We start from the raw sequence: 15,694 nt of genomic DNA on the forward strand, positions 1-15,694 counted from the left end.
TGCCCGCGCTCCCAGATTGCCTGTGCGTGCTTGTGCATGATGTCCACGACGTCCTCCATCAGCTTGAGCGCTTTCGCGGAGAGTAGCTCTCGCTCATGGAAGTAGAACATTTGGAAGCGACCCTGAAGCATAGTCTCCCAGGGTTCAGAATCCAGGACTTCTTGGTATGCCTCACGGTCCCAGCGCTCGTGAGCAACGTCGTACGAATACTTGTGGATCTCGTACTCTGGGAACCCGGGAGTCTGGCAAGACGCACTCTTGGTCGAACTTGGATATTGAACAAGAACCCCATAGATGCGCCAGGAGGTCTCGTTGTCCTCAGGGTCTTCGGCCGTCATCAACTCACTTGAAGTGAGCTCCGAGTACGATTTCCGTGCGAGCGTCGACGGATGCTTGGAGCGTGATGTAGCCTTGGACCCCTGAGTACCACTAGAACCCTGAGTGGCAGAAGTGTCTGTCTTGTTTCCCGTGCGACGTTTCTTCTTCGACTTCGAGTTGGAACCCTGAGGTTTCTTGCTTGACTCAGAACGGGGGCGCTTAGCGGGAGGCTTGACTTCCAGGGGTTCTTCTACCCCATTGTCGTCCTCTGCGTCGTCGTCGTCCTCTGCATCCTCGATGTCCTCCAGAGTTTCAGGGGCGACCTCCTCCTCCTCCTCTTCAGAGCTATTACTAGAGGCGCTCTCCTCAGGTTCCTGGGCGGGAGGCTGGTAGTCCGGGTCGTTCTCGATGTCGTCCACCGTGGAATCGGCGTCCTCGTCAGGGTACACCATGGGGTCATCGAGGTTCCCCCAGGGTGGTGGCACATCACCGCGTCGAAGGCACCTGCCCAGACGCTCGCCTGCTATTTCGTAGTAGACTTCAGGGACGTACTTGCTCCAGGGAGTCAGGTCAAGACGACACCAGTACATCATGCTCACGAGCATCTTGATCAGCTGCGGCTGCCTGAAGTGCCCGTGAGCCGCCCGGTCGCTGCCAATCCACTCCATGGCTGTGTCGTACTTGAGCCCAGCAAGAATGGCCTGACGTACGTCTGGCCGAACTTCCTTCCAGACGACACCCCCCGGGAGCATCGTGTGTGCGGCCTCCTTGGACACCACAGTCTTCTCGCTGGCGCGACGCACAGAGTCGCGGCCTGGTTGGTGATCCGTGGGGCGACACTGAACTTTGTGAGGCTTAGGGTGCGCCGACTGCCGTGGCGACTCGCCCGGCGCCTTGGAATCCCGTGATTTCCGGGGTCTTGACCTTTCTTGGAACCCTGAAATTTCTTGGAATCCTGAGTTTTGCCCCCGGTCTTCGAACCGCTGCGAGGCTTGCTGCTAGGATCCGTGAGATCCAGATTTTCAGGACGACCGGACGATCCAGACCCCGAAGACAGAGGCATACGTGCGCTTTTCTCTGGGTACGGGGCCACCGCAGCCTTGCGCTTGTCCATGGCCGTGACGTTGATGACAGTGTCCCAGGATTCGGGAGGCTTCGAGCCCTTGATGCAGAGCTTGAAGAGGTCGTGGAGGTGCTCCCAATTACCCGTGAAGTCTGTGTGCTCTTGAAGGAAATCGGAGAACTTCCAGGGGTCCACGGTGGCTGACTCAGGACGCGATTTTAGGATTCGCACTTGTGCCTCAAAGTCGGCAAGGCGCGCCTTGAGTTGCGCCTTCTCGGACTCCAGAGAATCAATCTCGTCTTGATACCGCGTCTTCTGCTCGCCCAGCGCGACTTTGTACTTGGACTCAGCGTCATCCACCTTGCCCAAGGCCTCTTGGACCTCCAGGAACCAGTAGTCGCACGTGAATTTCCAGGCGCGCTTCAGTTCCTTGTACTTGCGTCGCGTGTCGACTACTTCCTGAGTGGCGGTGAAACCCTGCTGAGAGTCAGCCAGAGAACGCATGTTTCGGTAGGCCCCGAGGACTCGACGCAGGTAACCGGTCATCTTGAACACGCGCTCAGCGAGCCTTGTGCTGTTGAAGTGACGCAGGAGTGAGGCCATCTCGCGTCGAATACCGATGGAATTCAGGGTATTGTCCAGTTCGAACGCTGAAAGAGGCGAACGACGTGGACACAGGACATCGATCCCAGCGTCGGCGCCACAGACTTCATTCAACCCCTGAAGGTCCTCGTCGGAGAGCTCCTCGAAGCCGACCAACGTGGTCGCGCCGCCGTAGCCTTCCATGGCGAACGCGCCCGCGCGAATGTCGTTCACGATCCCTGGCACCCCCACGAGATACGCGTTGGTCTTGAGATTCGGCGGAGCCGGCAGTTTCCAGTGCGGGGGGCGTTCAGGGACCAGAAAGTCAGGGGGGTCGACCTCCTCCTGCCGAAGCATGCCTGCGAAGATGAGTCCCCTGACGTCCTCTAGCGTCGCGTGTCGTGGTAACTTGAACTCAGGGGCGCCCTCCATGTCCACGTCTGGAGCCTTAGACTCTGTGTTCGCGTCACCAGTCTCCTGGGTTGCAGCGTCAGTCGAGGCGTTGCCATCGGCCTCGCGCATGTCCGCGTCGGAGGTCTTGCCGGTGGCGCTGGAGAAGGAGACGCGCTTGGTCACGCCCGTCTTGGTGCTGCCCGTCGAAGTGTCGCCGGACGCTGAGTTACCCGCCTGGCCGCTGCCGCCGACTGTTGGTGCGGTGCTCGCAGGGGCGCCGCCGGTGCGCTGCTGTGTCGGAGGTGGCGCGCTGCCGGGGGGCGCCGTGCCTTGAGCTGGCACCGTCGCTTGCTTGCCGTCCGAAGTCGCGCTCTCCGCCATGTTGACGATCTGCGAAATGGCTATGTGACCGCGCATTGCCCGTTGGAGTTTTGCGTTTGAGAGGAGAACCTTGAAGATAGGTCCTGACCAACCGTTGGGAAGACAGGGGGACGCCAAAGTGAGTGAAACCCTGGGAGTCGACAAAGCGCAACGGCCGTGTCGAAGTCGACGGTGGATGGCCACAAAACCTGTGTGTTTTTGTGGCCTGGCCATGGTTCACCAGTTCGGAGCGATTTCCTCTTTGATGGACCCGGACCAGGAGGGGCGGTTGACACGAGGCGGTCCCCAGAAAATTGCCGACGATGTGCCGTCACCTCTGTGACCTGGAGTTTGTATCGGATGCTGATTGGTGGATGACTTGGATACGGCGCGGCTGTACCCGTGTGACATGGATGGCGACTGTGGGAGAGAAGTGATTTCTCGGGATGAATCCAGCGTCTGACCGCAGATGGGCCCAACTGGCTGGAAGTGTGAATCCTGGGAGTGCACGCCCAGAATTTCAGAGAACACTCAGTCCAGCCGCGGACTTTCCCTTACGATGAGTGGCGGAAAGTGTCTCTGGAGAATGTATCCCAGAGTACACCTCATCTTGCTGTGGCTCAGAGTGCCCCAGAGGATCAAATTACCCTGAGAATCAACCCACTACCACCGTGATCATGCGCAGGAGGCCGCTAAACCCGCTAAAAGTGTGGCTTTGTGGAGATGCACGCAGGCCTGCAATGTAGCAGACTTGTTACCCAGAGTGCTGCACGGAAACCCAGAGTGCCGCACGATGACCCAGAGTTCACCTCCCTGAGTACAGGTGACCCAGAGTTCCAAAGATGATTCTCTGGGTTTGGACCATAAATCCAGACTCTCTATACTGAACTTAAGTGTTTCCCGAGCCAACACCCAAGAATCCCTACAGTTCCCCAAGATTCCTCAGAGTTCCCAGGATTTCAGAAGATGACCCTGAGTGTCACCTGATTCTCAGGGATTCGAGTCAGTTCACAGTCAGTCTGCAATCAAAGTGATGCGTGACCTTGAAGAACCGTTGTGGATGCAAAGACTGGATACTTTCGAGGAGTCGAGAGGGAGTCCTGCACCATACTAAACCAAGTCTAAGGACCCACTATTGGCACTTTCGGCGCCGTGCGACAATGGATTCGCAAGCCGATCGCAAGTTTGGACCGCTGATCCCAAGGTATACTCAAGGCAAGACATTTTGACCCCAAACATAGTGAACAGAAGATATTTGCCCGAAGAAGAGAGAGAGAGAGAGAAGTAGCTGATAAAAACCAAACAGAGTTCCTTTTACCCTGTACTGCGCAAGTGACTTCGGCCAAGCCTGCCGACGGAAATCCGGAGGACCCGAGACTACGACCGCGGGACGCTAAGGGCACATCAACGGCGAAGGACAGCCGTTTGTGTGGGCTCCATCAAACTCAAGTCCAGTAAGGTGGTGACCAGCGACGGCCTTGAGCTTCCTGGGGTGATCCATCTATTCCATATCCTAGTTGGGTCACTTGCTGTGCTCGTGGTAGCCCATTTCATATTACTCCAGAGGGTATTCTGGGGTGCTAGGTAGTCGCCTCCAGGATTTTGTATTGACTGCTTGTGTGAAGGGAAGGTAACTGATAGTGATTGTATTTTCCTCCTTAATTGGAGGTGGTGCGCATTTGTGTGAGTCTCAGGGGAGCTAGGCCCCTGAATTGCAGACTCGAGTGAGCCTAGTGTGTGTGTGACCCACCGTCCAGGGGTCCAAAAGAATAAGTGACGGCTAGTTGTAGTGTTTGTATACTCTGTATTTGTTGGTTTTATCGAGCTAGGAGGGCGTTTGGGTAAGGTGTCTTCTGAGTTCCAAGTCCCAGAGTTGACCCTGAATTCGTGATATTCTGGGTTTCAGGGGATCTGATTCTCTGGGTTTGCCTTTTGTGTGGAGGTGCGTTCTGAAGTAGACGTGCGCTCCCGCACTTCTTCGAGGCTACATTTCCAACCGGTGGAGTGCCGTTCCGTCGAAGACAAACGAGCCGACAGGGATTACACAAGGTACCCACGCCAACCAAGGAGTGTGATTCTCAGGGTTTAAAGCTTTGCGGCTGCGAATCTCTGGGTCTATCTTCTTGCTGTTGACTCTCAAGTCGATTCTCTGGGCCTACCCTTGGGGAACAGTCTTGGGCTGCGCTATACGAACCCCCCTGGGCGATAAAGGTTTCATCGGCCTCGCCTCACCAACATCTTCACACTCACCACAGGCGGCGCCTTCACTCGCCCCTTGGCCGGGATTAACGATTCGGCCACCTCATCTAGATGCTCTCTGGGCGTGATACCCGCACCCAGGATGGCGGCCAATCCGTCCTCGTCCCTTTGCACCTTCCGGATGTCCAGGTCGTAATGTGATAGGGCTACACCCCAAGGCATCGTGCGACCATCCACGGTCTTCGACTTGATTACCCACTTCAGGACGGAGTATCTGGTATACACAACCAGCGGGCATCCTTCGACCAGGGTCTTGAACACTTGGAGCACCCGAATGACCGCGAGCGCCTCCTTTTCGGCGATGTGATACCGGAGTTCGGCATCATTCAGGACACGCCCCGTGAAACGTACAGGTTGGATCACGCCATCATACTCCTGTCCGAGGACGGCACATGCCGCCCACTGATTCGCATGCGGGATGATCACGAAAGGCTTAGTCCAGTCCGGATGTCTGAGCATCGGTGTGGATACAATCTTCTTTTTCAGGATGTCAAACGCTTCCTTCGCCCGAGTCAGATCTCGACCGGCCCGAACTTAGTCGTCCGTTAGCTCATACAGCACCGCAGTGACCACGGGAAAGTCTTCAATGTACTTGTGGTAATAGTTCAGGCTTCCCAGAAAAGATTGGAACCCTTTCAGGGTCTTCGGGAACGGCAAGTCCTAGATACCCTTCACAATCTTCGGAGTCGCTCGAATCCCTTCAGCTCCGATCTCATAAGACAGGTATGGAATGGTCCACTTCCCGAATTCACTCTTGGGCAGACTGATCGAGATGTTCCAGTACCGCAGTCGGTACAACAGCGCGTTCAGGTCGCCACACAATTGGTCCCATGTGGCGGCTCCATGTGCGATGTCGTCGATGTAGGAGCTCCGCCCCAGGACCGGGCCCAGTTGGGGTGGCACAGGTATGTTGCGCTTGAACACCGTCATCTGGTCAGTCAGGGCGGGCAGACGTCCGTCTTCCGGGGCGGCTTCGGCGTCACCATCGTACCCAGCTTCTGGCTGCGAAGGATCCAATCTTAAGTAATCCAACACATCTTGATCTACCATAGCTTCCTCCTCGGGCGGCAACCGAACGAATCCCCACAAACAGGTGTTGATCACATGTTGGTAGACGAGCGGAGCGTTTTTCAACCCGAATGGCATCCGTACCCACTGGAAATGCCCGAATGGGCACACAAATGCCGAGATGAGCTTGGCTCTTTCCGTCATCCGAATCGCCCCAAAACCACTCGCCATGTCCAGACTCATGAACCACATCGCCTTCTCGAAACCGATTAGCAAGTCATCAATCAGAGGCAGCGGGTAGCTGGACAGCTGAATGAAACCGTTCACGACTCTATAGTCGATGCACATCCGAATGTCGACACCGTTCTTCTTCAGGACGATCACAATCGGGGAAGCCCATGGCGATTCAGAATGTTTGATCAGTCCCGTCTCCAAAAGCTTCTTCAAGAGTTCGTAAACCTTCCCCATAAGATGTGGAGCCACGGATCGGGGCCGTTGGACCACCGGCTTCGCGTCTCCGACGTCTAGGTCGCACACCACGCCTCGGGCAGACGCTGGAGCGGCGTTTCCGTCACCCAGGAAGATTTTCCTGTGGTACTTCAGAATGTCCTTCAGCTTACTCTCCTGGGCAGGAGTACTCACTCCGGGCTCGCCCACGTCGGCCTTGTCAATGTCGCACTCCGGACTGAGATCCGGCAATTCAGGTTCCAGGTCCAACTCCTCAGCGCTCACTCTCATGCAGCGAGCGTATTCGATCTCTAGCTGCCTGAGTGGGGTGCTGTCCATCGCGGACGTAGGCAAATCCACCTCGCATTCTTCCTCGACTTCACCTTCGAGTTCAGAGTCCGGAGCTAATTCCGGGCTGCTCGCCGAGTATCCCTCCAGGGTGTTGCGTCCGAGATCAGGATCTTCATTCGACGCTTGATCGTCCGGCACGTCTGACTCCTCGCCCCAGGGAATCTCCTCCGCTTCTTCCTGAAACGTAACCTTCTTCATTCCGGTTGAGGGTAAACTCTCCGCTCCACTCGGGTGTTTCTAGAGTTGCACCATACGAACCATTCCGTCCTCTTTGTCGGACCGGGTCATCAACTTCGTTGGCCACGGATATTCGCGTTTCAGGACGGCGGGGGGGGGGGGGGGGGCTGGGCACCCCAAAGACGTTCCACCCGGCGCTCCTCTTCATCTCGAGCCCGACGTGAGACCGTGTTCTCATAGATCAACCGTTCCGATTCCCGATACCTGCGCACCCCAGGGCGCACGAAACGCCCCCTACTCGGAAAGTGTCCGTACTCCACAACCCGTGCGACCGACGTACGGGTATCGATCGACAGATCGCGGTCCGAGATGTTAACCACGCGGAAGGCCGTAACCCAGGATCTCGCTCCGTAAATTGCCTCCGTGACCCAGCGGTCTCCGCGCCCGACCCAAACCACCTCTCTTTGCGGGTTACTCCTGCCATAATGAACGCGCACAGTGGCGCTTCCCCCTGACCGGAGGTATAAGTCGTGAGGGGAGACAACCGGGATGTCCATACCGTAACCCTTCCGGATCGCGTCACCGTACATGAGAATCGTCTCTTCATCAGGAAGCATAATGACTCCTTCCCGGATGCTGAGCCTGACGAACATTGGAGAAGACGTGGACGTGTTCTCCAATGTTCGTGACCCACAAATCCACAACGTACACGATTCGAGGTCCCAGAGTGATCTTCACCTGGGCGCTGGAGGAGATGTAAGTCGGGACGCCACACAATACGGACACCTTGATCTGCCGATGTGAGCTCAACTTGAGCTTGAGCCTACGCGCAAGGTTCAAACATATCATGCTCACTGACGCTCCGGTGTCCAGCAGTATCTGCGTCCTGAAATTCTCCACCGCGCCGTGAACCAACGCTATTTTACGCCCTTCATCGTCGGAATCGTGTTCGGCCCACCAACCATACCTCTCACCCGGGCACAGCTTGAACTCGGCCGGCTCCTCAGGTTCCAAGGGTGGCGGTGGTCTCGAATGGTCCGCAAGTTCTTGCGTGGACGACACAACTCCATCTTCAATCAGGCATGACATGCATTGTTGGTTATCTCGGTTCTTGGTCCTCAATTCGGGGCCGACGTAAGCTAAGACACACAATTCTGAGGGTTTCCTATTCCCGGCGCGTACCGAATCCCCATTCGGCGGGCTTAGTGGTTTAACTGCTTCCCCTCAGAACTGGCCTCGCCATTCAGGATGTCCTCCCGCACATGGCTTGGCAGGTCAGTCAGGCCTTCCTCGCGCACCAGCTTCTTGACCTCTTGGAACACTCTCCAGTCCTCGCATCGTCCTTCGTGTAGTTCATCACATTTCGGGCAGGGCTTCGTCTCACACATCCGAGCAATGTGTCCGCGGCGGTTGCAGCGGTCACAAATCTTGGTACTCCAACAGTTCTCCGGACGGTGACCCCAGCGTCGACATTCTTCACAGAATTCTCCTCGATCCGGGTTGGCCCGGGGTGGATACGCCCGAGAAAACGGCGGCTTGGGCGACTGCGGGTTTGTCCTCCGGAACGTTGCATTGGGCTTCTGGGAGACCATCCTGCTCGATCGATCGCGCGATACACCTCGTGGACCAGGTCTTCCTTAGTCACTAGGGACCCGGTGCTCGCACTTGGGGCGCTCACGTCATGAACTTCCTGGATGGCGGGAGTTTCGGCCACGGGACCGCGGCGCTCCACTGCTTCTTCTGTCCCATCCGGGCTGTCTGGCTCCGAGTCAGACTCTGCGGTCACCACTAATGCTCGATCCCGGTGCTTGGACCGGAAACGGTCCCGGGGAACGTTGTCCGCGCGGAAGTCGCGAGCCTGCGTCGTTCGAGCGGGAGGGTCATCGCCGTGGTGCAGTTCCTCTCGACACTTCAGGATGTACTCCAGATCTGCCACCTTCTTGAACCGGTGGCTTTCCACAGCTGCCTTGGTCGGCTCGTCGTGGAGGATCCGGATGAACTGGCGGATATGCATCTCGCGCTGCTTGCTCGACTTCCGGAAATCCACCTTCGCGTGCTCCGCCGCGATGTTCAGGCGGTACAGGAACGCCAGTGCCTTCTACCCCTTGCGCTGCGTCATCGGGTAGTAGCGCTCGGTTTCGGACACCTTGGACTTGCAGTACTCGCGGCGGAAGGCCTTGGACAACCTGGTCCAGTCCTGGCGGTCGTGCCGAGAGAGCTGGCCTCTCCAATTCATCGTCGTCCCGCCTTGGGTCGTCGCCGTCGCCACGTTGGTGGGCACCTCGCCGGACGAGCTGTCGGAGTCTTCATCGCTTGAGTCCTCCTCGCTCGAGTCCGAGCTTGAGCTGTCGTCCGAGGGGTCTCCACGTTTATTCGATCGCTTCTTGAGTGAGTCCTTCCGGGCAGCCGTTTTCTTGGTCTCCGAACGAGAGGAGGCAGCCGGCTTGGGTCCCGACTTCTCGATCGTCGCTTGGGTTGCTTTCGATGGAACAACCCTGGGCGTCGACTCTTCCCTCTCATACTTAACACCAGTCATCGGCGCCAGCGTTGCTTGAAGCTGGGCAGCTGGAAGGTCGCCATCTGGTTTGGTCCGTCTATCACTTACGTGTCCAGTGATGACGCCACTGGATTATTGGTACATAGTCAGGCGCCTCGTCTCTTGCTTGACCTGAACAGTCGGATCAGGTGCGGGTGTCGCTTGAGCTCCTTGAACCTGGGATGATGTCGTCCGAGTGTCGCGCGAACGCGTTCTCCGAACATTCCCCTGGTCAGGGCCGGCCGCCTTGTCCCTCGACTGGGCTGCTTCTAGCAAAGCGATCCTTCGGTCAAAGAGCTTCTGCTGTTCTTCCAGTAATCTCCGCTGCTCTTCCACGGTCTTCTGCATCCTGGCCTCCTGAACTTGCAGCTTCGCGGCTTCAGCTTCGGACCGGAGGTGCTCTTCCTGCGCGCGCTCCGCCTTCACGGTTTCTCGCGCACGCTTCAAGGCATCTTCCTGGATAGCTCCCACGACTTCGCGGGCCTTCACAGCCGTCGCCTCACTCATGATCACCTGAACTGGGGCCTGTGTGTCGAGGGCACATTGGTTTTCCAGGGCATCCTCCCGGCCGACCAGCAGCTGAGTGGCCTGGTAGGTCTGGAAGATTCGCTTCCCCTCGTCAGCGGCTTCGGGCTCCCGGTCCGGGGCGTTGTCCTTATCCTGGAGCTGTTGCTTCATCTCCTGAACACTCGCATCCACCCGAGCCATGGCGTCCTGCGTGACTCGCATCATGGTCAGCGCTATCTCGGAGATTCTCGACGCAGAGGAGTGAACTGACCATCCGGACTTCACGGATCGACTGGGCGACCGCTTCGACTTGGGCGACCGCTTGGGACAGCGAGGGTGCTTGGATCCTCGGCGGCCACGGCGCCTTTCATCCTCCGAGCTGGATTCGCTGGAAGAACTGCTTGGGCTTGACCTTCGGGAGCGCGTGTGCCTCCGGTACGTCCTCGACCTGTGACCACTCCGAATGCTAGTGTGACCCGACTCCGACATATCGACATCGTCCTGGTTCACCGGCACTGGTGGTGTAGGGAGCACCGTCTCCGTGACTTGCACGCCCCAGCCTCCCTGAATGGGGGCTGAGCCACTTCGGGCGGTCATGACCATTCCGGATGGAGCGGCATGCGGCATGTGAGCGCCGGTGGCTCCGCCAAGCTACCACAGCGAGGATCCCGACGACGATTATGGCTCCGTCGAGCGCGACCCGGACGTGGCGTTGGGGTTCGACTCCTCCGAATCCGCGGCCGTCGTTCCAGACAGACTTGACTCTCGTCCTGAACTTCGTCGGGAAACTGCACTCTGGAAGACAGACATCCGCGTGCTCAGAGCGTCCGCATCTTGACTCGCCGGGATGGAAGACCGGTAGGACAAGTGGGAGCTCATGGACGGGATTGACGACGGACGTGGCGGGCCATATTGCGGACGCTTGGATTCAGGGCGGCCCACAGCTGAACTCGCCGGACTTCGGGTCGGCCGGACTTCAGCAACCCTCATCCGGAAAAGACATTCTCGACCGAGCACGTCCATTTCCCGGGTCGACATTGGCACGTCGTCGTCCGGGTGTTCCTCCTTGACCGCGTCCAGGGCAGCATCCCCCAGTGCATGAACGTTCAGCGCTGGCATGACTCGAGTTGGGACGCCCGCAGTGACTCTTCGCCATTCCGAAAGTTCGGCAGCGAGTAGTTGCTGGAGCTCCTACATGAGCATCCGCACCATGATCGGCTCCACCCGGGAAGCCCGTGCTTAAAACCACTGGGGAATCAGGTTGCGAAACCTGAATCCCGCCTCGAAGAATAGCGTCTGCAGCAGGGCGGCGCACTCGCGCAGTGACAGCGTGGTCATGGGGATCATGGCCGCAGTGGCGTCCGCGGCAGTGCACGGAGACAGTCGGACCAAGCTCCAATCCGAAATCCAGTTGTCGCTCGGGTGCATCATCGTCAAACGAGCCGCAACGTATCGGGACGTCGCCATTGTTGAAAGTCGGGTGTCGGGCTGGGCCATGTGTACTCAACAGTCGTGGACATCACGAACTCGAGCGTCACCCTTTCCCAACGGCGGACCTGGTCGGCCACGAACTCCTTCATCCGGGCGGCGGACGCCTGCTCTCCGGAATCTTCGCCAGGACCAATCAGGTCGATGACCATTTGGGGGTCCTCCGAGGTGGCCACCCTGGGCGGCGCATCCGGAGCGGCGTTCGGAACGGGTGAGCTTGGTAACGGAGTCTCGTTCGGCAGGCTTGACGCCGGCTCTTCCTGGACGGCTGGTAACGGTCCTTCTCCCTTGATCGTGCGCGCCTGCGAGGGGGACTCATCCGAGTTGTCGTCCAGCACGATCACATCTTGGGCCGGCCGGGACGTTCCCGATGGTTCATCCACAGCCGACGACTCAACCTTGACGGCGCCTCCCACAGACGCCTGGGTGGGCACATCCGGAATGGACACACCCACAACCTCCACCTCTGAGTCCGGGGTGGAGTTCACTTCCGAGCCACTCGGGGGCCCCTTCTCTTCGTCATCCGGGGTGGCAGCATCCAGGGACACGTGGTGCGCATCCTGGGCAGCCGACTCGAATCCGGCTGATGTTGGGCCTCCGTCGACTCCTTCTCCTCGCGAGAAGCCTTGCGCCTCGCGGCGTTTGTCCGGCGAGCATTCCGCTCGACTTCCTCGAGCGAGAGCTGCTCTTCCGGCGGCATCCCTTGAGTCCGACGCGAGCGTCGCACGCCATCCGGGCGTCCGCCGCGTCCCCTTTCGCGTATGCTTTCACTTCCAGCCATAACCCCAAGAGTTAGTAGGTTAGTAGCCCTCAGCACCCCTTAAAGATCCTCAATCAATATACAAATCTCGATCAAAACCCTAGGCAACCAAATCCGGGCACGCGCACCAGCTGAGGCGAGGCGGGTGAACGCCTTTATCGTCCAGGGTGTATAGCGTACGTCCGGTAGGCTTAGACCAGGGAGGGTTTAGCTTACGGAAACCCGAAACTCACAATGAATATAAGCTCCGGTTGACGTGTGATCTTGTGCAATCCCTATAGGTGTCGTTTATCTTCGGCGGACCGAGTTTCAACCTTGCGAATCGCAATTGACCAAAGATACAGGAATGCAGAGAACTTCCGGGCGCTACTCGTTCCGGGAGTCCTGAATGGGAATGAGATCACGAGCAAAGACCTTCTCCAAAATAACCAATATCAATACAGAGTCTGTACACACAATATGCAGCCTGTCAATTTTAGGTTGCACCCCGAATACAGGTAAATTCGGGATGCCCCACGCGCACCACTCCTGAATGCCAGGAGAACAATACAGGTACCTTCCTACCACACGCAATCTACAATCGGGTCCTAGGGGGCGATTGCCACAACCTCCTAAAACACAGGGAATATGAAATGCAAGCGCACACTGAGAGTGTACGCCACAACTGGGAAATGAAACAGGTGTACCAACCCGATTGGGCAGTACTTTTGGGTACCTGACTTGGCTTGATGATGTAGTGAGAAGTTTTCGGGGGCCTTGGACCAGGCGTTACTCAAAGCTCGCAGCGGGGCTCCGAATGGTACACCCTCTCGTGGGCTCCAAGGCGATACACTCTCCCGTGGGCGGCGGCTGTCCTTAGGCGAATCACGAACCAGGCACTTGTGCACTTGAACACAAAACAAACTCTGTTGATCTTTATCCTCTTCTCTCTCTCTCTCTCTCTCTCTCTCTCTCTCTTTGGCTATCTCTCTCTTCTTCGTTGTATACTTCTCTTCTTCTTCGTATGGTCTTGTTACCTTTAGGGCCGCTGGATTCTTCACGCGGTCTCCTCTGCTCATATCTTCATACACTTGTTCGAGTTCTCTTGGCTTCAGTATACCCGGGCGTCGCGTCGCGGCGCACACTCATCACTTGATGTCGGAGGGACTCGTGTGCCTGACCTAGGGATCTGCTGCACTGCTGACACATCGAACTCAGACTGGCTCACTCTCCATAGTGAAGCCAAGTCACGCTCGAAACTGGCACCTTGGTTGCTGACTTCGCTGACTTGGCACGTTCCTGGGCGTTGGTCCATTGGCAGATATCTGCGATGTCTTGGGGCTTCTCCATTCGCCTGTGGCCGCGCTCGCTTTCGGGCCGTCATGGTGGCGTCGGGGCCGCGAGCTGCGGCTGGAGCGAAGAGCGAATCGACGTCATGGTCCATTCGGGATGGTCGGCACTTGGGCACTCCGGGCGTTATCCATTCAGGATGATCATCCGCCATTCGGGGTAGTTGCATTCCATTCGAGCTGTCGGTTGTCCATCCAGGCTGCCGTCGACTCCACGAGCTTCAGTGTCCACTTGGTCTCGCTGTTTGAGGTCCTCAACTCGTTGTCGGGTCACACTCGGGGTCTTCGTAGTCGCAGTATCCTGGATGTTCGTCTTCAACACGGTGGTGGTACAATTCAGGGTGTCGATGGCTTGGTACACTTGAGTAGCTTCACACTCGGGCTACCGGGGATTCGAAGTACCTTGGGATGCCTTGGCCTTGCCAAGAAGGGTAGCTCTCCGGGATACGTTCACCGGGGCACTTCACGGTCTCCCTTCGTCAGACTAGGTCGGGGCCGGACTGGGTGCTGCGCACCTCCGGCCAGTTGAGGTCAAACGCGACCAGGTATCCATACTCCACATCTCCTCCATCATGCTCGGACGTTCCACAGGTACACCATCCTGAATCGACCCTTCTTTCCCACGCTGTCGCTCTCCCTGGATCGGCGCCGGGGCCAGCTGCGCGGACACTCTCCAAAATTTCAAGTCGCCCCGTGTCAACCGCCCCTCTGGCTACGGACTGACACTGAGGAAAACACCATCGAAGTGTCAGACCATGGGCAGACACCCACGAGCGCGTCTCTCGACCTTGATCAACATGACCCCTATCTCAAAGACTAGCGGCCGTACACCCTATGAGCTCTGGTACAACCGCATTCCATCCATGCAGTACATGAAGGTGTTTGGGTGTAGCGCGTACGTTCATATTACAGAGCAATACCGCGACAAGCTCGATGCTCGAGCACGGCTGTGCATGTATCTAGGCGTCCCCGACCACAAGAAGGGCTATCGCTTAATGGATCTCAACTCCCATGTCATTGTCTACAGCCGAGATGCCATATTTAAGGAAGACGAGTATTTTTCCCTGGCTAACCTGACGGAAACACCAGAGCTGCCTGCGATCGAGTCGGATCGGCGTGTCCCCACGGAATCGATTGCCTGTACCTGCAACGACATCACCTGCAGCTAAGCGTCAGCTACCACCCCTTAGGGAGGCGCTCGACAGGACACAAATGCATTACTCGTTCCGAACAGAGACATCTTCTGAAACGCCATCGCCTCCTACTCCTAAGCGTCCCCGTGTCATGACCGATGACACGGAAGTAACCCTCAATTCTGAGGAAGATTTACAGGAGCAAGAGCAACGTAGAAAACTGCTCTATACACTGCTAGCTATTCGGTATGTAACCGAGCCCACCACGTATCGAGCGGCTATGAAATCGGCTCACGCTAATCGGTGGCGTAAAGCAGCTAAAGCAGAATACAAGTCCCACATGGACAACCAAACTTGGGTTCTGGTACCCCCTCCGAAAGGAAGGAAGATTTTAACCTGCCGATGGGTCTTTGTAGTGAAATATACCGGCACAGGCGAAATTGACCGCTTCAAAGCGCGTCTAGTGATCAAAGGATTCCTTCAGGAACATGCCATTGATTACAACGAGATTTTCTCACCTGTTATCAGGATGGAGGTACTCAGACTCCTTCTTACCATTGCAGCGTTGCTTGATCTTGAAATCCACCAAATGGACGTAAAGACAGCATTTCTCAATGGTTTGCTAGAGGAGGACATCTACATGGCTCAGCCGGAAGGTTTTAAAGTCCCCGGCAAGGAGCACCTAGTGTGCAAACTCCTAAAGGGCCTGTACGGATTGAAACAAGCTCCCCGTGTATTTTACAAAACGTTGTCTGCCTTCCTTGAAAGCCTAGGGTTCCACAAACTCATTAAGGACAGCTGTGAGTTCAAACGCACATTTAATGGTGTTACATGCTACATTGTTGTGTATGTTGACGACCCCCTGATCATTGCGCCTATACCAGCCCTCGTAAACGCGTTGAAATCCGCCCTGAAACAGCGGTTCTCCATGACAGATTTAGGGGAGGTGAAGTACTTACTCGGCTGGTCTATTCAACGTGACCG

At 57.0% G+C, this 15,694-nt stretch overlaps 2 protein-coding genes across 2 annotated transcripts; both read right to left on the reverse strand.

Annotated features, from left to right (window-relative positions):
- Positions 1 to 2: 2 nt before the first annotated feature.
- Positions 3 to 2,737, reverse strand: PHYSODRAFT_505840 (hypothetical protein; the record flags this gene model as incomplete). Its single annotated transcript, XM_009531438.1, has 2 exons — positions 3 to 1,162; positions 1,243 to 2,737. Coding segments are annotated over 2 exons (2,655 nt in total), but the record flags the coding sequence as incomplete, so codon positions are not given.
- A 5,423-nt stretch (positions 2,738 to 8,160) lies between these two features.
- Positions 8,161 to 12,221, reverse strand: PHYSODRAFT_263128 (hypothetical protein; the record flags this gene model as incomplete). Its single annotated transcript, XM_009531439.1, has 9 exons — positions 8,161 to 8,300; positions 8,624 to 9,053; positions 9,105 to 9,538; positions 9,564 to 9,582; positions 9,627 to 10,584; positions 10,702 to 11,148; positions 11,272 to 11,489; positions 11,558 to 12,191; positions 12,217 to 12,221. The coding sequence occupies 9 exons, from the start codon at positions 12,219 to 12,221 to the stop codon at positions 8,161 to 8,163; spliced, it is 3,285 nt and encodes a 1,094-aa protein (XP_009529734.1).
- Positions 12,222 to 15,694: the final 3,473 nt, after the last annotated feature.

Source organism: Phytophthora sojae (genome assembly GCF_000149755.1).
Source record: "Phytophthora sojae unplaced genomic scaffold PHYSOscaffold_5, whole genome shotgun sequence".
In the NCBI taxonomy this organism is placed as follows: Eukaryota; Oomycota; class Peronosporomycetes; order Peronosporales; family Peronosporaceae; genus Phytophthora; species Phytophthora sojae.